This window comes from Dermacentor silvarum, chromosome 1, assembly GCF_013339745.2.
Source record: "Dermacentor silvarum isolate Dsil-2018 chromosome 1, BIME_Dsil_1.4, whole genome shotgun sequence".
Taxonomy (NCBI): Eukaryota; Metazoa; Arthropoda; class Arachnida; order Ixodida; family Ixodidae; genus Dermacentor; species Dermacentor silvarum.
In genome coordinates, this window is record NC_051154.1 from 78,695,224 (window position 1) to 78,719,377 (window position 24,154).

At 40.7% G+C, this 24,154-nt stretch overlaps 1 protein-coding gene across 2 annotated transcripts in view; it reads right to left on the reverse strand.

The window, feature by feature from the left end:
* The window catches only part of LOC119431189 (zinc finger protein 236-like), a 121,962-nt gene extending 104,442 nt beyond the window's left edge, over positions 1 to 17,520 (reverse strand). Inside the window, exons 1-3 of one of the 2 annotated variants that reach the window (XM_037698663.2) lie at positions 17,436 to 17,520; positions 2,714 to 2,863; positions 2,212 to 2,509 (exon numbers count right to left, since the gene is read on the reverse strand). In XM_037698663.2, the coding sequence (XP_037554591.1) occupies positions 2,212 to 2,508 (297 nt within the window). In that variant the 5' untranslated portion in view covers position 2,509; positions 2,714 to 2,863; positions 17,436 to 17,520. Of the gene's footprint in view, positions 1 to 2,211; positions 2,510 to 2,713; positions 2,864 to 17,037; positions 17,298 to 17,435 lie in introns of those variants that run through there. The other variant, XM_049670223.1, reaches the window with a different exon arrangement.
* Positions 17,521 to 24,154: the final 6,634 nt, after the last annotated feature.

Below are 24,154 nucleotides of genomic sequence, written 5' to 3' on the forward strand. Positions count from 1 at the left end.
AAACAATTTTCTTTACTATATTTCACTTCTACTTCATTATCTTCATGAACACGGTAGGATAAGCATAAAAGTTACCAGTGCTTCTTGCTGCAATTTAAAAGGCAGTTATAAAAGGTAAAAGGAGAAGGCAAGCTCCAAGAAGGTGCATTGCTTTGCACGACAATATGCTCGCTGTTCTTTCTGGGGTTTTACGCGCCAAAAACAATTCTGATTATGAGGGACGCCTTAGTGGAGGGCACTAGTTTAATGTTGACCACCTGGGGTTCTCTAACGTGCACTACAATGCAAGCACACGGCCGTTTTTGCATGTTGCCTCCATCGAAATGCGGCCGCCGCGGCCGGGATTCGATCCCGCGATCTCGTGCTCAGCAGCGCAACGCCTTAGCTGACTGAGCCACTGCGGCTGGTGAATATGCTCGCTGCGAGAACGTCAAAAACTTTATAATACATGCTTTCAAGATCTTCACTGCATTACGACAAGATTTAGCTCGGTTAATTTTCTATGCACAACATGTTTCTGTGTTCTTATTTACATTTAGTTGTTATTTTTTACTACACACATTCCTGTGTTCTTTGTTTTGTATTTATTTCAGTGTTCACCACTTTTTCATTTGTACTTCAGTTTCATGCTGTGTGCCACTATAGACTTCAGACTCTGCCCAGGCGGCGCTGCGGAAAAACCCAACACCAGCACCCCCATCGCAGCCTTGGCGCAAACTGAGTAGTGCAGAGAGAGCTGTCCGCAAACGAAACTGCATAGGCCACAAGAGACCCCCCTCTTTCGGTTGTGTTGAGGCACGGTTTCCTAAAAATCGAGAACCTGGAAAGCTTTTTCTGCCCATCCACGCTTCGGAAAGGGAGGAAGCTCCGCAGAGCGAAGTGCGTGCACAATGTAAAAGAATTTCAGGTGTTATTTCGGCACGCTGCAACTCGCAAGTACAGCGAGCATCGTACGACATCGAGTTCGAGATAAGCACTCCGACGTCCGTTCTCTAGCACCTAAATGTGTTAAATTTGGCTACGTACATAATGTGAAAGCGATGAAGTACATATATGATTAATTCAGTTAGCTATGTAGCTTATGGTCAGTGGTACAAAGCTCGCTTTATCAGGGGCGAATGGCCCCGGCGACCTTGGCCTTTACAGTTTTGTTCTCGCTTCCTTTGCGTTCGAGCGTGTTATCGCGCATCTTCGAATGTTCTCTTCATGGTTGTCTTCCGTTTGTATTTACTGCAAATAGAGATACGCGCGTGTCCGCTTTCGCGGGGTACAACCGAAGGCAAAACAAACCTAAAGGTGGTCGCGAACAATATTTTGGAATTTATTCGTTTGAACACGTGTTAGCATTTGCTAGTTAAAAGCGCAACGTTGAGTCTTCAGAACATAGGTGCCCGATGCTGCATGGATTACGATGTTTATCGTGCGTGTCTTGAGTCTGACTCTAGCTGCTCACTCCGTGTTACACGGCGCGCGCCACGGTAAGAGACTGCTGAGCTTCGTCGTATGTGGGAACTCTAGTGGGAACATGACTCTAGCTCGAGACAGCCATCACGTTCATGACAATTTACAATGCAGCAGTAGCGTCGATTGCGGCATTCGTTCCTAGCTTACGGAGCTGTCGCAGTTGCCGACGTGCTCGCCATCGTTCTGACGAGTGAGCCAATAAGCACTTAATGGCTTTATGGCAGTTCGGCGGCGCTTCTCACTAGTGGAGAAATTCATAGCTATCTTTCTGGGTGTTAAATGCGCAAAACATTCGTAATATGAACCAAAATTAAGTTAAATCGTTGTTTCGCACTCGCTAGCTGCTTAGGCAACTTAGCAAGGGCGTCGGGCTTTGCACCACTCAATTATTACCTCTTCGCACCGGCAGGTGGCGCTACGCGTCATGCAAAACTCCAGAGTCTGACGTCTATAACGGTGTCAAGCTGACAACGATCACTTAATAAATGATAATGGAGAGATTGCTACAGTAGACCACGGTGATCACATCTGCAATGGTTATAAGCACTGGAATTAAATGACTCTACATCATTTTCTTCATCAGGCTGACAACTTTACAGTGCCCTTTTTCTCATGTGCAAGCTAAAGAGCTGATCATGATGTGGAACCCACTAACAAAAGTTCACCAGCACAAAGTAATCTTGATACTATATGAATTCAGTGTCCACTGATAATAATACTATTACAAATTGTACAAGCACATTTTACCTGGACAGAAAGTTGGAGGACACCGTCTGCAAAGACACCACTGGAGGTAAGCAGGGAAAGCTGAGAAGCATCCACTACAAATGCTCCTGAACCATCCTGGGTGGTCCCAATCATGATGCTTTGTGTGCCGCTGAGAAAAGGAATGCTCAAGTTGACCACGGGCAAGGCAGCCACCGCAGACTCCCCAGAAGATGCCTCTGTGAGAAGTGCAGAGGCATCTGCCAAGATGCCATTCTCTGTAAGGCTGCGCACATCTTGAATCTCCATCGCACCATGTTGCATGTAACTTCGATTCATTCTGCAAACACAGAAAGAAAGAGAAGACAAATTACTCTGTTGCTGCATATACTGAGCGACAAATGATGCAGTGAAGCATGATAGATGCAACCGAGTGTAGCCGCACGTGCTATGTACCTGTAGCCCTAAAATCTCTTCTCTGACAGCATACACACAAACACACTTTGATCCCCCTGCATGTCAGCTCCCTTCACCATATTCTCACTTGGGCGGAGGAAGTTCCACTGGAGACTTCAGACTGGACTGGCCCTCCCACCTTCCATCATCTTGGCATAATGTGCAGCATTTGAAGAAACCGTGAACTGTCCAAAGTGCTCTGCCCACATTTGCAGTGGATGCTTCTGATGCGCTGTGGCTGAGTACAAAGAGTAACAGAGAGAAAGTGCTTGCAGGTGCTGCAGTACAGACATACCAGCATGAAAACAATGTGTTTGCACAGGGTTGACTAGTTCCACAAGACATTTATCCAGTTTATGCACGAAGCAGGCCCGCAAATTTTTGTTTAATTGCACTATTATCACATGTGCGAGAAGAATAGGAGAAATCAAGGAGCTTGACATTTAGTAGAAACCATAAGAAGCCAACCAGAATAAAGCCAAGGAACATATAGGGGAAATTAAACATTTTCATATGGTCTTCTACATTATGTCAGAATGGGCATTTCGAATGAGTGTCCCATAAATGTACTTAAATACTCTAAAAAGTGGATGGAGCGTCAGCTATTACTGCAGCTCAAATGGTAGAGCATTGCCCACGTCGAGCAGAGGTGGTGTATTCGGCTCCCACCAGAGGTAAAGCTGTCTTTTCTTTGACTTTCATTTGCCTTTTCCTTTATTTAGATACAAAGCTTATCATAGTTTATTGCCCATCTTAAGTTATTTGTACAGTTCATTAATAAAGCAGTTAATTTCCCCTATGCTTTCCTTTGCTCCATTGTCTGTTGACGTCTTATGTGCACACTGTACCTCTCACACATTTCCAGGCATGCAGGAACAACTCAGTGTTTCACTCAGTGGCGTAGCCATATAATTTTTTTTTTGAGGGGGGGGCACCGACTTGACAGAGGACGGGGGCTTGGAAGGCCGCATGCTAACGCAGAAATTTCACAGAGGGAGGGAGGGAGGGAGGTAGGGGGGGAACGTTCCCAGTGTGCCACCCGAAAGCCGGTTGCACTGCAACCATTGGCATTATGCTATTCAGCATCCTTTCACATCTTTTTTTTACTAACATTATCCCATTCCTTCATGCACTCATATATTGGCCATTTTTTTTACCACAAAAGCTTTTATACAATGAGATGCACTCAAATAATCGTAATAATTTTAGATCGCTGTCGATAGCTACATGAATGCTTAAATATGGTCAAAAATTGTCGCCATCACTAGAATAATGTGCCAGCTGTGTCAAAAAGTTTTTGCATCAATTGGCTTTTATTTCTCCAGTAGCGTTTATTGACTAGTTTTCCAATGCTTATTTATCTGGTATGTGTGTGCGCAATGAATTATTAATCTGATTTCTTCAATCCTTTTTTAAATTACCATTCATTTCTTTCATCATACGCTGCTTGCACCCATATCACCACGTACAGGGATCAAGGCTTTTTCGGGTTGCTCACGTAACTTTTTCTTCTTCCCATACATATGTTTTAGGCAAAATAAACAAAGTGACAAAACTTATCTGAAAATATTCTCTTAGTTGAGCTTTAAAAAATGATCACATAGCCCCAATGCTGAGTCATCTCCAAAGTCTGCTTCTCACTTCAATACTTTGCCTAGCTTTCTGAGCGTATTCTCCCATTCAAAACAGGAGCTTTGCCAACACTTTAGATTTGATATTGCACAATATTGCAAGTCACAGTACCACGTAGTGACCTGGGGAAATTCTGAATGCTTTCAGTACATTCACTTGAGCAATGTTGCCCTCCTATACATTAAAAGAGAAGCTAACAATGGCAATGGTTCACTTTTTTCTTTTTTTTTTTCATTAGGGGTGTGTTAATATCCACATTTTGAATACAAATAGAATAGTCATTGCTATTCATTTGTATTCAATACAAGAATTCACTGTCCAAAAGTGTCAAATATTTATTTCTGTTCGAGCATAAGGGATAACACTTAAGAGTCTACAGAGCAAAAGACCAATTCAAGTAGCGACTATTCTAAATGATTCCGGAGCAGGAGAGCTGCAGTTGAGGAGAATGCCACTTTCTGAGTGAACTGATGGAGGAGATAACATTTGCTCGAAACTTTTCAGTTATTCAATAAGGATGCCTCACCTTTGGACCACCTACAAATTTGTTGTCTCAATTTAGGCAAAGATATTTACTAGTTCGCTGATACCTCATCATGTTTGCATGCCTCTAAACCAGTGTTGTGATCATCATGTCCTTGTGAGCCCGGCCAAGCCACCATGCATCACCGACCGATAAATCATCAGCTGCTCAGCATATTATCATTGCGGTAGAAGCTATGCTGAACTGCCAAGGCGTCTTTTGTGGTTTTGGCAGCATTGTTTGAGGTGGATTCTCCATGGCGCCTGACGCGTGGCCACATTCCATGAAGTCGCAATCATGCCGGATAGGCCATGGACCATGTTGACAAAACGAGTAAGACTACAATGCCCCAAACTCAAGATGTGATTCATCAATTGCGGTTATGAATCACGGTTGGACTGACCTGACAAATAGGTTGATTTAAGGCTGTGTGCCCTTATTGTTAGGGAGATCCTTACTCAGAGTCAAACCTGACAGTAGCTTCGCATCTCCCCGCTACAGGGCGCAATCTTGTACACGTTCCAAAATGGAACGGAGGCAGTCAGTTCCATCGAGCCGCACACGATTGGTCAATTTGAACTGTGACGATCAAATTGACCAATCGTGTGCGGCTCGATGGAATGGCCCGCCTCCGTTCCATTTTGGAACGCGTACAAGATCGCGCCCACAATTTCCATAATGACATCAATTTTCGCATCTTGCCTGTTTTCACCACCATGGCTGGGCGGGTATCCTCATTTCTAGGGGGAAGTTTGACCTGGACCCATGACTAAGACAGTGCGCAGTACTTTTGGAGGCGAGGACTTACGGAGTCACCATCTGTGGGAAGCGCCTCGCTTGCGTAGCATGAGGGATAAGGCGGCGCACTCCTCATAGGCGTGGCTGCCGACGCGCAATAAAAAAACCACGCAGGAGCCCTCCTGGCCATTTCTGTAAGTACTCTCCAAACGAGGGACGTTTCTTACTGTCAAAATAATAATCTTGGGCAAACAGAAAGCGCAGAATAGTTTACAGGCGCTATCTCTTTACCAAATATGTACAGTGAATGCCCATTGCACGCTGTCGCTTTGATGGAGTCCCCAGAACCAGCTGCTTGCGTGAAAGGTAGGCAATCTCTGAACGCAGACTATGTGAAATATGTCCTTATAGTATGCTGTCTGTATAACCAAATGGAGCATAAAAGAATGAGCATAACAGAATGAAGCCTCAATGCAGCGATCGCACGGGTTCGCAGCAACTGGCTGCATGTCTGTATGCATGCCCGGGCACAATGTTTCGCTTTCGTTGCGAGCGCGTTTTCACACCGTGCCGTGAGCTTTAGCCCACAGCATACGAACATTTCACAGTACACAAGCAATCATTGTGGCGTGGACACTATCAGAGCTGTTCAAAAATAATTTCGTTTTAACTAGGGACTTCGACGCTATATGGCGACTCGTGATGTGCCATTGCGACCGATTCAATCTTATTTTTTTCTTTTCTTAGAAATTCTTAGTCAATTTCTCAAGTTGCGTCGCACTGAATGTTTATTGCTTTTCTCAGCAAGAAATTTCCCGCAGCTTCTTTTTGATAATCCAGTACATTCATTGTTTGGTGCTAACACAAACATGAGCATATTCCATGCATTTTTTGGATGCGCTTCTTACCATTCCCTTTCCATTCTGGTGAGCTTGCCAGTATCTAGCATCAACAAGTTCATAGACGAAATCTTCATGACATTAACCAGGCAGCGCGTACGGGCGAGCGTCTCAGTGCGCGCTTTCTGCTACTCACCGAACATCGCCGCCTCAACGCCGTAGCAGAAACCTTCCTCGCGGAAGTGCTTGCTAGACACCCGAGTTGTAGCCGATGGATGCTTGCCATTTCTAAATTTCGCAATCTAAGCTACACGCAGCCTCTTGGTCTGCGGGTACATGTGAAGGCTCACACCGTGCTCCGTTACGTACGCGTACGGCGCTGCGGTACCAAGCAATAGACGAACATGTCGGACACCTTCAAAGGCAGCCACTATATATTACATTGCTTTCAAGTGTGCTCAAGCAGACACCCGAAGCGGGAAAACATCCCCACTTAATCAGAACCGTAGTGCAGGTGGGACTAAACTTTCCGTTTTCAGCTCACTTCAGCACTTCCGAAGCAGACGACGCGGCCGCTGTGTCCACATGATCCCTCATACCACGTCACGCCGATGGTGGCGCCAGCTTTTCCAGTGGTGGAGCTCGCCCCCAGAAGCTAGACATTTTGACAGAATTACCTGTCGGGTTGGGAAAATTTTTTAAGAACTTGAGAATGCCTCTACCAAATAATGAATTTATTAAAGGGTGAGACGTTCCTTAATTCATAAGTACTGCACTATACTGCCCTTAGCTCCTACAAAAAGCTACATTAAGCACATCTGGTGGCCAGCAATTCTTAACTTCATTACGGCCATAGTGGTAGAGCGCCAAATACCTTACAGTTTCTAATTTACAAGCTCTTCAGTTCACCTTAATTCGATTCACAGTCCAGCTGTGAATGACATTAAGTGTATCAATGTAATTAAGCTTTTTTTTTACCAAACAGACTTCCCAATTCATTTTGTATTTATTATTGTTTGGAAACAAATAAATTTTCAGTATTTAATATAATATTCAAAGGTAGTTATTTTTTAGCATTTGCATTCAATTCGATTAAGAATTTTTGATATTTTAAAAGTGATACTTTTCATAAAAGCCTTTCTACGTTTCTCTGTTTTACCAGGTGTTTTAAAAACATTTCACCATTTTTCCTTACTCTTTACTTCAACCTCACTTTCATCCTAACACTGTTTCACAAAACATATTGGAGTGTCTTGCAATTTCCTGCAATGCACTTTAGGCAAAAGGTTGAAGTGAGCAAAGGTTTATCCCTTTACAATAAGAAGTGGTTGTTAAGGCGAGATGCAGGTCAGAAAATCATTTTTCATATTTTGGTTGCAATATTACGCTTGAACATTCTATTGTTATTTGAAAAAAAAAAAAAAAATCAAGGTGTTTCTGCAACCCCAAGAGGCTGAAAAACTATTCTAATTGAGGCATGGTAGCTGTATAGGCTTCGTTTTTCCAGTCATGCTTAACCAATGAGGATCACACACACAAGTTTCGCCTAGATATCATTAGCCTTGGCTGAGTCAGCACATACTCATTTTAAAATTTTAAACAGTGCTCAGGTGGAAGCCATGCTTTATACAAGAGAGGCTCACAGATGAAATGCTGTTGTCGTGCTATGTTCAATGCAAAACCGAAAATGTGTCAGAGTCTCTCAAGAGCAAAATTTGGTTACTGTGACTGAAAACAACATTCACTTCACATACTGCTTTGGAGATCTTACCACTTCTATGGCCATCCTGTGGTTCAACAAGGGCCACAAGAACTTTGAGGAAGTTCTAGAGAAAGCTTGCAGAGGTTGTGAGGATATCACCAATGCAGACGGAGAATTTTCGGTATCACCAATGCAGACGGAGAATTTTCAAGTTTTACTTTACTTATGGAAAGACTAGGTTACATTCTGGAAAAATGTCATGCTAATTGCTAATTGATTATCTGAAATATTAATAAGGATGTGTAAAAAATTTCAACTTTATTTTTAATATTATTTTTCAACCTTTGGCTGATTTTACCGCTCGTGCACAATAGTTCTTTAACTTAATGCAACTCAATCATGGCCAAATTTTGTAGGCACATGGACAAGGATGTGTAGAATGCAAGTATCAAGGCTTTATTGTACTAAGAAGTTTTGGTCATGTGCAATATAGGAAACCAATCACTAATGTTCTCGATGGAGCAATAAAGGCTATTTTATGACTCTCTCCTAGGCCTAATGTGAAGCCCCAACCTTGCACAAGAGGCCATACTTTTCCCATTTCTGAAGTCACAAAAAAAAAAACAAGGTAACAAATGAGACACTAAAACTTATTCAAAAATAGGAGAATAGACTATATTCTGCATAAATTTCTTCCAGTTAACTGTACTATTAACGAAAATGGATCTCTGAGGTGCATCTACCCTCTAGCCTGAAAAAAGCAGCTGTGACTAATGCAGCAAGTTGACTAGTTTTAATCACACGGTCTTTAATGTCAAGAGACTCCATCTGTTGGACTTCACATCTCAAAAACAACACACAGTTGGGTGTGTTCAGACAACGGCAGTCACTGGGGGGTCCAAACTATTTTTTTATTTCAACAAAATTTTTATGATAGCCATACTTCGAAATTTAAGAGATTCGATGTGCCCCTAGGGAAAGGGGCATGGGATGACAAAAAGATATATATATATATATATATATATATATATATATTTCTTGCCTGGGCCATAACAACATCAGAAGCAGCTCTGAATGGCCTCCAGTACAATTATTAGATGTCTCAGTGCTCGTACTGTGACCGTAGACAGCGCGTGCATGCTTGTATAATTAAGGAACATGTACTATGTCCCATGAACGTGGCCACTTTTCACTCTTAATATGATTCACTGCTTAACAACACCATACAGCAGCAAATATTACCTAAGGAAACTGGTCATTATACAACACATATTAGACCCTTGCTCCCTCTATGCATGTCTCGATCTGAAGCGACCTGAGTTAGCCCTATACTGCCTACACACAAACGGCTTGGATTTAAACCTGAGAGCTACCTATCACATAATGGCAATAACAATACGACTGTGCTGCTTGACACAGTTTTATTTGTATTTTATTTTTCCCCGCAGTGGGGTTGGGGCACTTTTTCGGGAGATTTATGGCCGTGTCCGTACAATCTGGAGGATCTGTCAGAATTCGGGAGTCTCCCAGACAAATCGGGAGAGTTGGCAGGTATGTATAGAGAAATCACTGTATAGTTCAGAATTGAGCATATTTTTTCTGTGCATGCTTTTGTATCATCATGAAAAATTTTGAACTGATATCAGGCGGTAAATACACATGAAGTAATTGCACAATGCACCGACTTCTAAAGAATTGCCTAAAAAGGCCCATTTTTGAGCTACCTGTTCAATAGCCAAGTTTGTTTGGTATTTTTTTGGGTGTGTTGTGGCCTTGTGCAAAAAAAAATATATTTCATTTCAATTTACAATGTTGTGTAAGTAAGGTAAAAAAAGTATGGCCGTCTCGAAAAATATTTTTCTACTCTCTTTCAAACTCGGAGCAAGACGGTTGCTCTGAAATAACTATAACACCTAAAATACAGTCATCCCAAGACCTCTTGCAACATCAAGAGAGTCTAGATGGAGCTAGGCTATTACTGATGGCATGTATCATGACTCAGTGAATGCAAACTTGGTTATAGTAAATATTAAATAAAGAATATTAGTGAAGGGGACCTCTCAAGTTACAGAAAGCTAATCTTCGTAAGTAATGAGGGGGCCAAGTAAAGATACAAAAATGCGAAATTTTTATTAAATTCTTTTTTTTTTTTCATCTTTCAAGGTCGGACCATTGTGCAATTATGTTGTCCACATTTTTCACATTGTCTCGGTCAAGATTTTTCATGCTGAACCAAAGGTTTGCAGTGAAAACATAAACTCGGTTTCGATGTATAAAGTAATTTTGCTATCTCATATAAAAATTCTGTTGAAACTCAAAAATAGTTAGGACTCACTCCCCCCCATGACTGCAACAACAGCATGCCACATGAACTGTTTCATCACTGTTGTGGGTATATCCAGAACGTGCTGACATAAAGGCCAGTGTTCTCTCATCAAGACTAAAGCATTATCTCTAATCTCTTGCCGTTAACTTACTAACGAGAAAGGACAAGGCAGATACATACCTGCCAACTGGTGAACTTTAAATTTCATAAAATTTCACGGTCATAACACCTGAAGGGACAGAAAGTGGAATAGCATGCATAAAAAAAAAAAAGCTTGCCTTAAGCACGCACTTTCTGTAGGAAAGATACACACTTTATTGAAGATGATTATCCTTTAGACGCATCAGACAAGCAGCAGCTAACTCAACTGCAACAGCACACACTGCCAAGTGGCCAGTGACCACAGCAACTTCTTCAGCGACTGCTGCTGTTGCTAATTTCACCAACTTCAGAAACATGTCTGAATAAACAAGCTCGCAGCAGGAGCCTATCTCGCGTCTTTTCACAATCAGGAGACTTTGAAGGGTTATGGCTGCAGTACGACGAGCGAAACTTCTTTACGAACAGAATTTATTTCTCGTAAAACTCGATGAAACATTCGTAAATCCTAGAACAAGCCCGAATTCACAAACTTTATGGAAAATTCAGAAGAGCTGGCAGGTATGCAGATAGGGGAGAACCGACTGCAGACGATGCAAAGGTTGCTGTTCAAGCAGAGGTCTCAAGACAATGGACACATTATATTACACTGCTTCATGTAAGGCCTCCAACAGATGAAAGGCTGCTGAAGTGAGATAAATGTGATGCAGCCTGGAGGGTTTCAAGTGATTTTTTTTTTATTATTGTCTGATGTCTTATGTTGTTTAGGCAGGAGTCCTATCAGAAAAGGGCACACAGGAATGTTTTGCTCTGAAAACACTACAGCAACTATGTTACAGTTAAGCAACAAGTAATCTGCAGCCAGGAAACCCTGTGGCATTAAACTGCTACCACTTTAAGAACCATCCGACAAATAATCAGCCAATTAATGCTTAACTCTGCACAATGTGATCATCCAAAAATGAGTGACAGCTTTTTTCTGCATTGGAACTGGTAAAAGAGACTGTGGCAATATAATCCAAAGCATTTTTTTCTAATGCAGGTAACCAATTTGTGTTTCACTAATAAAAACCCTATCAGCGCTGTTCTCAAGAGGTAAAAAGATTGTTATTACTAAAAACCATACTAGTCCCCGACTACAATCAAAACGAACCCAGTTGACACTGAGATCACAAACACTTATGGAAGATTGATCTTTTCATTTTTTATACTGGTTAGTGAGCTGCGCCTCCTCACTAGTGGTGATTAAAACCTGCCAGACAATAGCACGTCAAATTCTTCACTAAAGGGTTGTAGACTCTTGCAATAGCTGCAACTTCTTCAATTATCTGCACAAAAAACTGAGGTGTGGCTATTACACACATGATGATAATATGCTGCCACTTGCGTTTCTGGTGCTTGCAGTGCATGACACCAATGGTTACATTCCTGCTTCTTGTTTAAAAGGGCCATGGAGAATGTTCCGGTATTTTTTTTGTTTGATTTCTTTAAGTTTTCAAACATGTCATCTTGCGACAACCAAAAAACTACACACAGGTACGGAAACCCGATTGTGCGGCCCCATGATCAAATACTCACATTTAATGCTAATGCCAAGTCAGAATGCAGTTAATCCGTGTGTTGTCTTTTGTTGTCTCTTGTTGTGCGGACACACAAGATTTCCCTGCACCTCCAAGCAAGTTTGCTCTTTTTGTAGAGTAAATAGTCCTACATGAACAACTGTTTGTTCTCTATGTAGTCAACATGCTTGGGGCATACTTCTTTTTTACAACTTCTTTAATGAAGAAAGTAACTGATTACTAGTAATTTATTAGCAAAGAAATTTACTGAATTACTACATCACTCCTTAAAAAATGTAATAGCTTAATTATAAGTCAACAAAAAATGTATGACAATTTGTTCTGAAACTACAAATCAGTGAACCGTCTTTAATGTGGGCTGTTCGGCATTTGGCACAGCTAGCATGAAATGCATTTGTTCATGAGTGTAACCTACTTTATTTAAGCATGCTACTGCTCGGTGGCTTCAATACTCCAAGTTTTGCATGGCCATCCGTGTCAATTACTAGTTACGATAACTCTGTATGCAAAGCTCTACTTAACATGTCAATTTCCGGTAATTTAAAACAAATAGGGGAACAAAGCACTGAAGGCACGTCTATTTTAGATTTAGATTTTGCTAGTGAACACTTCGCAGATACTGGTTATACATGCGAGGTCACTGACGGAACCTCTGGCCATAAAGCAGTGCTGGTTCCACTTTCTGTTGATGTTACTAAATCTCATATCGTTTATTCAGATTTCCTTGATTTCTCACGAGCACATGAGGCCTCTGTAACTGATCCCGTAGCTTGCTCACTTCCAAGATTTGAGCAACTCCGTGCGTTTAGTGATGTCAATGTTTTAGTCACTTCGAGAACACTGTTCAGGCATGCATCAACCGATATGTACCGCTCAGAATAAAGAAAAATAATACCAAAATACTTTGGATAACAAGAAATATTTAGCAGTTATATCGTTGTGTTGCTAGATTACGCCGCTCGAGACGTAACGGTGACCTGGCAATACTACAGCAATTTAATGCGGCTAAAGAACTGAGGCATAAAACTTCTTTAGGAAAAAATTTATTTTACAGACATACCTTACCGAATTTAATAATAATAATAAACAATCCAAGAAAATTTGGCAAACAATCTCACTCACTGGGACAACAGGTGATACATTTCCAACAAAAAATGTAATATCTAATGAGCCACCTAAAATTGGAAATGCATTTCTTTCTTATTTTCCAGTCAGTTTTTGCAATAGATAACTTCCAAATCCCTGCATTTGATATCTTTCTGACTGCTGAATTGATAAGGTCACGGTGACTGAACAAGGCATCCTGAATCTCAAAGTAAATCTAGATAATAAAAAATCTATAGGTCCTCATAATATTCCAAATTCTTTTCTTCTGCATTATTCTCTCTCGACAAGCAAGTGCCTACAATTATTTTTCAGAAATTGCTCTCTACCTGTACAGTTCCTACCTCATGGAAGGTCGCAAAGGTTCTTCCTAAGTACAAGTCTGGCGATAGGCACGATTTGACTAATTACCAACAAACTTCTTTGACATCACAGTGTAGCAAATTACTAGAACATATTGTCTACTAACACATGGCTACATTTATGGATGCCAGTAATATTTTATCAAGCTTTCAACATGGGTTTCATAGTAGCCTAAGGACTGTAACCCAATTAACAAAATTTGCCTTTGATATAAATTATTCTCTAGATTTAGCTAACCAAGTATATGCAATATTTATCTATTTTTCAAAAGCCTTCGATATGGTCATACACTCTAAAACTTTTTTGTAAGCTAAACACAACTTTAAACAATGCAAATCTAGTCAAATGGCTGTGAAGTTTTTTGTCTCAGCGATATCCAGTTTGCATTTTTCAGCTCTACCAAATCACATATCGAAAATGTATTATCTGGTGTTCCACAGGGTTCTATATAGGCCCTCTGCTATTTCTCTTGTGTATAAACAACTTACCCTCCAATGTCCATACCAAAATACATCTATATGCCGACAATTGTGTAATTTATCATGTTTTTCAATCTCCTGCCAATAATGACATGCTTAACAATTGTTTTGAAAATTTCTGTAACTGGTGCAGGAAGAGGCAAATGAACATCAATTTTAGTAAAACTGTCTATATGTTTTTTTTTAGACATGAATGCCCTTTCTCATTTTGCTACTCATTTAACTGTTCTCCTTTGCAAAAGGTATTAGAATATAAGTATTTAGGAAATCTGTTTTCTCACGACATGTCTTAATAATTGTGGGGTTTTACGTGCCAAAACCAGTTCTGATTATGAGGCACGCCGTAGTGGGGGACTCCGGAAATTTGGACCACCTGGGGTTCTTTAACGTGCACCTAAATCTAAGTACACGGGTGTTTTCGCATTTCGCCCCCATCGAAATGCTTGGTCCAGACACATCGATTTAACAATGCACTTAGAAAACTTGGTTATCTTCAGCATACTGTTTCCAATGAAACTGAACTTTTGACCTATAAAACTCTAGTTCAACTAATTTTAGAGTATGCGTCCACTGTTTGGAGCCCATAAAAAAAAAAAAAAAAAAAAAAAAATTAGAATCAGTGCAAAAGAGAGCCGTAAGGTATACATGTCACAGATACAACAAAGAATTCTCATCAATTCTCAATTTTAATCATCTAGGTCTAACCTCATTCCAATCCCAACGCCACAGTAAATGCTTAAGATCACTGTACATTTGTTTACACTAGCTATGTTGCTCCTTCCCTAGATTTTGTCAAAATTTTAAAGACTTCAATAACAAGGCACCACCACTACCTGAACATTTCAGCATTTCATCCTCGTACAGACTTTTTTTTCCAGTTTTTTTCCGTACAGTATAGACCACTGAAATTTATTGCCTGGCTGTGTTCACGAATTGCCACTTGATGACTTTCTAAAATCTACTGAATGTTAGCACTGCGCACCTAGTTTTACTGCACTTTTATTTCACTGATTGTCTTTTACTACATTGCTTTGCGCCTTTACATTATTCTACTCCTGCTATGGCCCATATTTGGGCCAGAGCAGGAAAATAAATATAATAAAAGGGAAATACTCAAACAAGAATGTTTCCATAAAGAATTTTTCCATATACATGTTGGATTTTGTGTTTCTCCTTTAAGAAACACAAAATCCAGCATTTATGTGCAGTATCCACACCGAATAGCCCTCTTGCTCAGGGAAGGTAGTACCTAAGGTGATGCCTTCGCCTTCACCCCTATGTCACCTTATTCACAGCAGGAACGGAAGCGGGGGGTATTCTGTAAGTGTCCACCTAGTGGACTGTCCACTTCAGCCGCCACTGATTGGCTGGAGCTGTACAAGTGAGAAGACAGGCCGGGGGTACCCGTCTCCTCCCTTGTACCTCAGCCCAGCGAATCAGCACTTAATCAGCAGCCAAAATTGACAGCACACTAGGTGGACAGTTACAGAATATGCCCCCAGAAGTGGAGCACACAAGTTCACTGTAAATCACAATAGTGCAAGCTGTACTGCTGCAAGCATGTACTTAAGAGCATAAGAAGAATTGCAGCACAAGGATTTCTGTTGGTTACAACAATCCATGGAAAGCATCTTTTTATGGGAAGGTGTATAGTGCAGTTTTCTTATTGATACACCATTTCCATAGTATATCTTGTGCAAAACAAGGCATCCGTTGCATATGCACATGCAAAAACAATACATAGCAGTAGAGAAGCTATTCAAGCAAGCCCAAAATAGTTGAGCTCATCTTGAGGCCTTTCAGTTTCGAGATTCCATAAAAAGTAGAGATTATCAGTGACAAAAGCAAGTGACAAGAAGCACAAACACATCACAGAGAATATGTGCACACAATGCAATGCGATGACAATTTAAGCACCTACATGACAAGAGTGCTGTAGATACTTTACACTAGGTCAGGTTTTACGTTATAAGGATGGTACTGTAGTTAGCTGTACATTGTGCAATTGCAAACGTACGAATTTAAAGTGCTTAAATACAGGAATTATTTGAGTAATGCTGCATTTTCAGTCACATGTATTTCAATGTTCAGGACTATAAAGCTGTAAAACTGTACTTTGTAGTCGTGAGCCACAACGCAGATGTGAAAGAATGCAGATCAAAAACATTGGTTATGTGCAATTAGTTAAAGAACTGTTGTATTCATATACTTAAATGTTGACTAACTTAACACACAGAAGGAAAGCCTGTCAAGTGCAGTGTCAGCTCAACATCATTAAGGTCTTCTAATAAAAGCATCCTGCCGCTGAACTGTGCGACATGTGTGGCTCGACGAGCTTCTGCCCAGAGCAGCTTACGCCATCCGAAATACAGTTAATGCTTAACTGCGTGGACGAAGTACTAATATATTACTACGTGATGACTGTGTTAATGTAATAAACTGTGATAAACGATTCGACGCAGTTCTGTCACAGCCGCCTACCGCACCAAAACGAACTACACAAACATAAATCCTAACCTAGACGTCGCAAAAGTAGCGTTAACTAAGAGTAACATAATTCACCCTAGAACGTAGCAGGATGCTGCGCAAAACACAACAGAAAGATAAAGAAAAGCAGCCAACCGAAGAAAAGCAGCCAACTGAGCAGGTGGGGAGGGGGGCCAGATGCGCCGTTTAAGACAATAAAAGAAAGCTGACAGAATCACTGCATATACTAAATTTCTCGACCAGTGGCCCAAAAATAACAACTAATCATAATGAAGCTTTCGCTAGTTCAGGATTACCAACCATACGGCTGTGCTTTACTAGACCGGCCTTGTCGCTTAACCACGAAACTTTCGAACACGCACATTCACCGAGTGAGGCAGTGCTAACCAACCTTCAAGCAATGCAAATGGAGAATCCCAAAAGCATTTTCAGTAGGCGCAATAACAATAAAATCAGCCATGACAAACCCAATGCAAGCTACTGTGAAGTATAGAACATGAGTGCTTCCGACATGAGAAAGGTCAGGCATGCGTCCGATACCTGCAGCTCCATGGCATATTTGTAATGCTACTGTTCGCACGAATAGCCCGCAAACGTCGTTTTATTCGTTCGTCATACCATCAAAAAAACTCCTGGTAGGAAATGAAAAGTCGCATGTGAAGTAACACTCCAGATTACTGTAGAACGTGCAAAATGATGACATCTAACGCTATGTAAATTTCAATTCAGAGCGAAGTATACAGCCATCTCGCGACGCGACAGCGCCCACTCGCGATACGCCATATTTGCGTGAACAACGTATCAATCCGCCCGAACGAAATATTTCACACTACATTCATCCGCTACGCGAAGTCTGCTATGGGGTGTCCTCGAAAGTTCTAATTCACAATGTACCATCAAAGCACGATAACGAAGGGACCAAAATAAAGAAAACGTACCGTAGAAGAGTCAACAAAGTCAAGGCGGTGCAACAATTCTTTTTAACAGCGTATTTTTTCGCAAAATGGCGATCAACAAGGAGTCCCGGATGTCACCAACGTGTGGGTAGATGGCGCAGCCTGCATGAACGCCGTGAGCCCGTTGCTGATGGACCTATGCGCTGCAACGGTTAGCATATGCGCGAAGTGGACTTATGGGCTAAATTTAATCATAAACACCGATGCTGTGAACCGCGTGATGTAACACTATCGTTAGTTACCATGAACCGCGGCTGGATTGCTGTTTCTTTATGCTGGATATTTGCTGGTGCTCAAAATTGATCGTGCCAAAAATGTAATTTATCAGTGTTTTGTTTGCGCGCGGTGAGCCTTTAAGTACGCGTCACGTTGCGGAAACACGTACAAGTTCGCTGAAATACGCTTCTCGATTTTGCGTTTTAGTTCGAGTGTGTCTGCGTTCGTGCACTATACTCGCGGACAACTTTCTGTGGCAATGAAGGGAAAGCTACGGAAGCAAAGCGCGCACAAGTGAGAGCGCTACTGCAAAGAGTCCCGTGTTTTAATCTAGGTTCGTTTAAGGTGGGGAAGAGAAAACATAAACAGCTTATTAGCAACAGTTAAATCAGACAGCACACACCACTGAGTGTAAAAGTTTACTTATTTTGTGTCATTTCCCTTCCGCGTCTGGGCAAACGCGAAACCTTCGCACGTGGAAGCTGCGTCGATTCAGCGTCCGTTCGGAGAAGCCAAAAGCACTGTCAAATGCTGCCGGACTACTTGGCGCGGTAACACATGTGCAGCATCCACGCGCCCGTAGCTTTCCCTTCATTGCCACAGAATGTTGTCCGCGAGTATGGCATATCCACGCGGTGCTTGTGACTATCTTCAGGGGCGTCAGAGCGGGATCTACAAATGAGGGAGCATGGCTCACCCAATCAAAGGGCAAAATTACAAGCACTTATACAGAAAATTTCTGCGTTGCACACAAAATATCTGTTATCTCTGCCGCAGTTTTGGAGGAGGAACTGGAGCTCCACTCCTCAGACTTCGACATCTCCAGGCTTGTCGCACAATTTCTGATGCTGCTGTCAGTCGGAAGCAGCAAGTGTGACACCATTCAAGATGTTTACGGATTGCTGAAGGATGAAGCTCCAAACATTAAGCTAATTTTTGAGGAAGTGTTCAAACTTCTGCTTTTAATACGGTCCCCACGTCATCGGCAGCATAGGAACGATCATTCGGTGCCGTGCGATGTATGAAGCTTTCGAAGCACAATGTCGCAGGAAAGGTTGAAGCATCTTCTCCTTTTGCAGGTCCACGACGATTTGAGTGCCACTTTGAGCTTAAAAACTCCATAATTGAGACGTTTGTTGCAAGAACCGAGGAAAGAAAGCCCACGTTTGGCACAGTGTGGCAATGAGATGCAAGTGTGCATAAATGTGTTTGTGCGACTTTGTACCATTTCAAACATCACTTAGGAATATACATTTGGATCCTAGATTGATTACACGGTATATGTAGTTCATATTGATACAGCGCGAAGTAGACACGGACATGGTGAAAAAACTAGAACTAGACTGAGCGAGCGCTGTTTTTTACAGTTTAGTCGTTTCGTCCGTGTCTTCTTCACGCTGTTCCAGTATGAATATGTACTAGCCAAGCTGTCCTAAGCTGTCCTGTATGTACTAGCCAAACACAGAAATATTAATGAATGCTATAACGATATGTTATAGCATTCATTAATATTTCTGTGTTTGGAAAGTAGGTTTAAGATGTGCAAATTATGTTTGTGATTGCATTAACCTTATTTTCTCATTGGCATATCCAAACACATTATTTCTGCAATTTTGTTGTCAGTTTATGACGAATATGCGCATATCGTAATTTTCTTGGTAACGTTTATGATTTATGGTTGGTTGTTCCCCCTAGCTAGCATTGTCTCACGCGGTTCTGATGTGTCATAATCATGTTGTGGCTGTAGCTTGGAATATGTTATTGTCGCTGCTGAAGTAGATTATGGCACCAAAGAGCGAACAAGTGAAAATCTGTCGGACTGATTTACTTTCCTCTTTTCTACACTTATATCCATACACAAGTTTTCGTATGTGTACTCTGGTTTGCTGTCGCTCCCAACGCTACCTGAACGACAGGCGTACCATGTCACTGATTCATATATATCCCAATGCCAGCTCTCTTATGTGTAATCTCTTTGACAACATCGTTTACTGTAGGTAAACGGAATCGCGTCAAACGATGAATCTATATAAAGATAGTCTGGGCGAAACCTATAGAATACCGGTAACAAAAACTTGGAAAAACGTCTTACAAAACATACAGTTAGACACTGTTTTTAATTATTTGCCACAGTGAATAAACCAAATTGTAGTTTATAATATTGCCTTCATGTCTGTGTGTTGATTGTGTTTATTTATTAAACGTTGGGCACTCAAAAAGAATAAATGATGATGATGTTCTTGGTAGCGTACTTTTTTTTTTTTTCTCCCACTCCCCCAGTGAAAAAAAAGTTCTGATGCCGCTGATATAGCCCCATTTTTTCATGCTAGTTACGGTCTGATGGCCACTCAATGTGCGTCCACGGCGGGCTTTCGATCGGCCAAGGCCACAGCTAGTAGCCGTCTTTTGTAAGCTGTACTCTAGACCTAGACCTCTGCAAGCCAGCTAGCAGCTCCGCTAATGCTCCCTCCACTTAAGGCTATTAGCCATCTCGGGAAGCACTGCTGTAGCTGTGGTGTAGACATTCAATGTTCAGGCTTGTTTCAGCTTCACAGGTGCTGTGGTTAGCTCTACTTACCATGTCTGCGATCCCGGAAGGTTCAATTCTTATTTTACATGTCACTACAAAAGCACAAGAAAGGCAACAACTACATTAAAATTTTCACTTAGGCTGTGGTCAATGTCTTTGTTGTGCTAAGTTAATTCCCAACCAGATGAGCTGTTGTCAAGCCCTTGATTTCATGCCACTGTAACATTGCACAAATACTAAATTGATAATCACTTAAGAAGTAACAAATAAAGTGCAACAAAATATATATTTTTTCAATACATAGCACCAGTACTGAAACAGTTATCCCAAAGTTCACGAAGAAATGTATTTGTGATCTGTACATTGTTCTCCCACACCTTCCTTTTAAACTGCAAGAAAACAGTTTTTGCCTAAGCTCGAGCAAGTATAAGCATTTCTAGTGATCAAATGGCATCAGCACTCACCAACTTTAATGTGTACCAAAATTGGTAATGCAACATTTTTGGAAAACCTCCAAAGTACAATGTCATTGTTGCCTAATACTGCCTGAATTTACACGTGTGACCGATGATTTTGAATGTATTTCTGCAATTTCTCGAAACATTCTGATTGTTGTTGTCTACCGTCCACCACAAGGTGCGCTAACAGGACTGCTTGATTATATGGACTCAGTACTTGAACTTGCCAACATGAAGAAATTGCACTCGATTATTTTTGGCGACTTCAATGTTAACTTACTTTCAAAAAGTAATGAAAGTATTCAACTCATTGAAACTATGCCAGCAAATGGTTGTGAAAACCTTATTGAACTTCCTACTCGGATAACACCGAATTCGAAGACATTGATTTATTTATGTTTTACTTTGGTCACAAAAAATGAAACATATTCCGGGGTGCTCAGTTCTGGTATAAGTGATCATCTGCCAATTTTCGCTGCGTTACCATTTCATGTGCGCATTGATCAAAATCACGACTTTGAGTCATAGATAACCAAAGCATACGGCTATTTCAAACTTTGCTTTCCAATACGAATTGGTCCGACGTTTATGCTCAAGTGAATCCCTCTGCATCATACGTCCTATTTGTGTCCAAAGTGAAACAAATATATAATAGAGCATTTCCTTTCGCCCCTGTGGTCAAGCATAAAAAAGATAGAAAGGAATGAGTAAATCATGAACTTATATAAGCTTGCATTCAACACAGAGACAAATTATTCAATAAATTCTTAAATACCCGTGACCCTGAAAAATTTAAAGAGTTTAAACAAGTCAGGAACAAACTGAACAGTGATCTTAAGAAAGCGAAATCTGAGTACTACATGCGTCGATTTGAAAGTTCTATGAGTGATGGTCGTAGAATGTGAAACATAAACCGCGAGATTACAGGTTCCTCTACACAGAATGTGCCGTCAGAAATTGTTGTAAATGATGTTAAATTTTGTGGAAACAGTGCAGGTAATTTATTTAATAATCATTTTATTAATGCTGGTGCTTCAACTTCTACATCAGATTTTTTCCCAAATCGAAATAGTAAAAGTTATATTGATAATCGGTATCAGCGAGATGATTTTTCTTACACCTACATCTGAAAGCGAGATTTTTTTACATTCTCAATTCCTTGAGCAACAAATCAGCCGCTGGTGAGGACGGCATCAAAGCTCAACCTATTAAAGCAGCTGCTCACATAATATCGGACCGTAGGAACACATGTGTAACAGTATACTTTCCACTGGAGTTTTTCCTGAAAAAATGAAGATAGCTCGGTGTTGCTGTGATTTTTAAGGGTGGAAATCACAACGACCTCAACAATTACAGACCCATTTCGGTATTGCCATTATTTTCAAAAGTCGCTAAGCGTATTATCTATAAGCACCTAAATGGTTTTCTGCTGGATAAAGGTATTATTTCGGATAAGCAATATGGCTTCCAGAAAAATAAATCAACCGAAATGGCATTATTAAGAATCAGAGATACAATTATAAATAATATTGAAGAAAGAAAGCTTACCATTGGCATATTTCTAGATTTTCGCAAGGCCTTTGACTCTATCAAACCTGAAACATTACTAGATAAGCTCCAAGTATATGGCGTTCGAGGCACAGCATTAGAACTTATGAATAGTTACCTTGAATCTCGATTGCAATATACTTCATTGCAAGGTAACACTTCAGAAAAAAATGTAATTAAATATGGCGTACCACAAGGTTCGATTTTAGGGCCGTTATTGTTTATTGTGTACATAAATGATATTGTAAACGTTCCATTAACAGATGAAATAATAATGTATGCGGATGACACTAACGTTTTCTTTTCTGGTGTTGACCTTCAGGAACTAGAAGTTGCCACAAATTCTTGGTTAGAAGAACTTCACAAATGGCTACATTTAAATCAGCTCAGCCTAAATGCGAAAAAAACTAAGTTTACGGTCTTTTACGCTAGGAATAAAGAAATAAGTTACCATGTTAAACTTTACTGCTGTGAATCACAACTAGAACATGTGTCAAGTCATTCTTTTCTAGGAGTTACATTTCATAAAAACTTAAGCTGGACAGAGCACATAAATAAGGTACGCACTAAAGTTGCACGGTCTGTTGGTTTGCTACAACGAATCCAGTACTATGTGCCTGTCAGGCTTATCAGACAACTGTACTTTTCGCTGGTACATTCCCATCTTAGCTATGGCTTATTAGTATGGGGAAACGGCAATAAAACTGATATAGAAAAACTAGCGGTATTACAACGGCGAGCTGTTTGTTTGCTTAATTCTTCTAATCAATACATAGGATCTTCTAAACTAATGATGCGCTGCAATATCCTTATTATTAGAAACTCTTACCAAGCAAAGATCTGCATTCGGTTGTTTAAAGAGATCTCCAGCAACTTTGAGACATTTTCAAACTGGTACCTCAGTAGAAACACAGGATACAGCTTAGGACACACCTCAATAGTAGCGAAGAAACCCAGGACAAACTATGGCATGCAAACTATCGAACATGAAACCATGCGTTTATGTAATACGTACCCGAACATTATTGATGTCGCTAGAGATTGTAGAACTATTCGCCAATTTAAACACTTCATAGTGAACATGTTTCTCTCTTCTGATCTAGATATGCTGCATAAATGTTAATGCAACAGTGAATTCTTCAGTGTTAAGGGTGCTTGGTTGTTACATTAGTGATGTAATAAATAAATTCTTTAAATGTTACTTTTATGTTAGTGATGTATTAACTCGTTCGTATGTTATTTTACAAGCAGCTTGTGTTCTGCAGTGTGCTTGAAAGATTGTTTTGTATGTAGTTATGAAATATCTGCTTTACAAACTGCTTTTGTAACTTGCAAATTCCGCTATCTCTGCTGCCCCAGCGAGATAAGGCCTAGTCGGGAGGTTCAAGTCCTCCTTTTGCCTTACGTCGCGGGCAAACCTTGTACCAGTTTTGCCCGAATAAAAAATGTTCCTTCCTTCCTTCAAAGTCTGACGTCTGCCACTGCATCTGTATGGCAGAAAAAGCAACTTTTCATTATGCCCCTTCATATCTAAGATACAGCTTAAACAAGAGTTGCAATTCAATCTAAGCACACGCTGAGCGCACATAAAACATTGCAGTCCTCTCGTTTTGTTCAGCCATTCTCAGTGTTCGAACACCATGCCAGTAAATTGTTCTACATTTTCAAATTCGGAAAGGACCATTGTTTTGTGACATTAGTGGATTACTATTAGCATGCTATACTATGCATGCCAGCTGTAGCAGTGTACTTAATAAGCATGTCTCTCTCAAATATTGCAACAGATGTACGATTCTATTTCCCTTGTTTCACAGACCATGAGAAGATTGCACCTTATGAGCCAGTAGACTTGCACTGATATGAAAATGTAAAAACCACATATACCATTTCCACAAGCAAATAGCCAACAAATACCACTATCACCTCAGGCAACATGCACTCGACGGTTG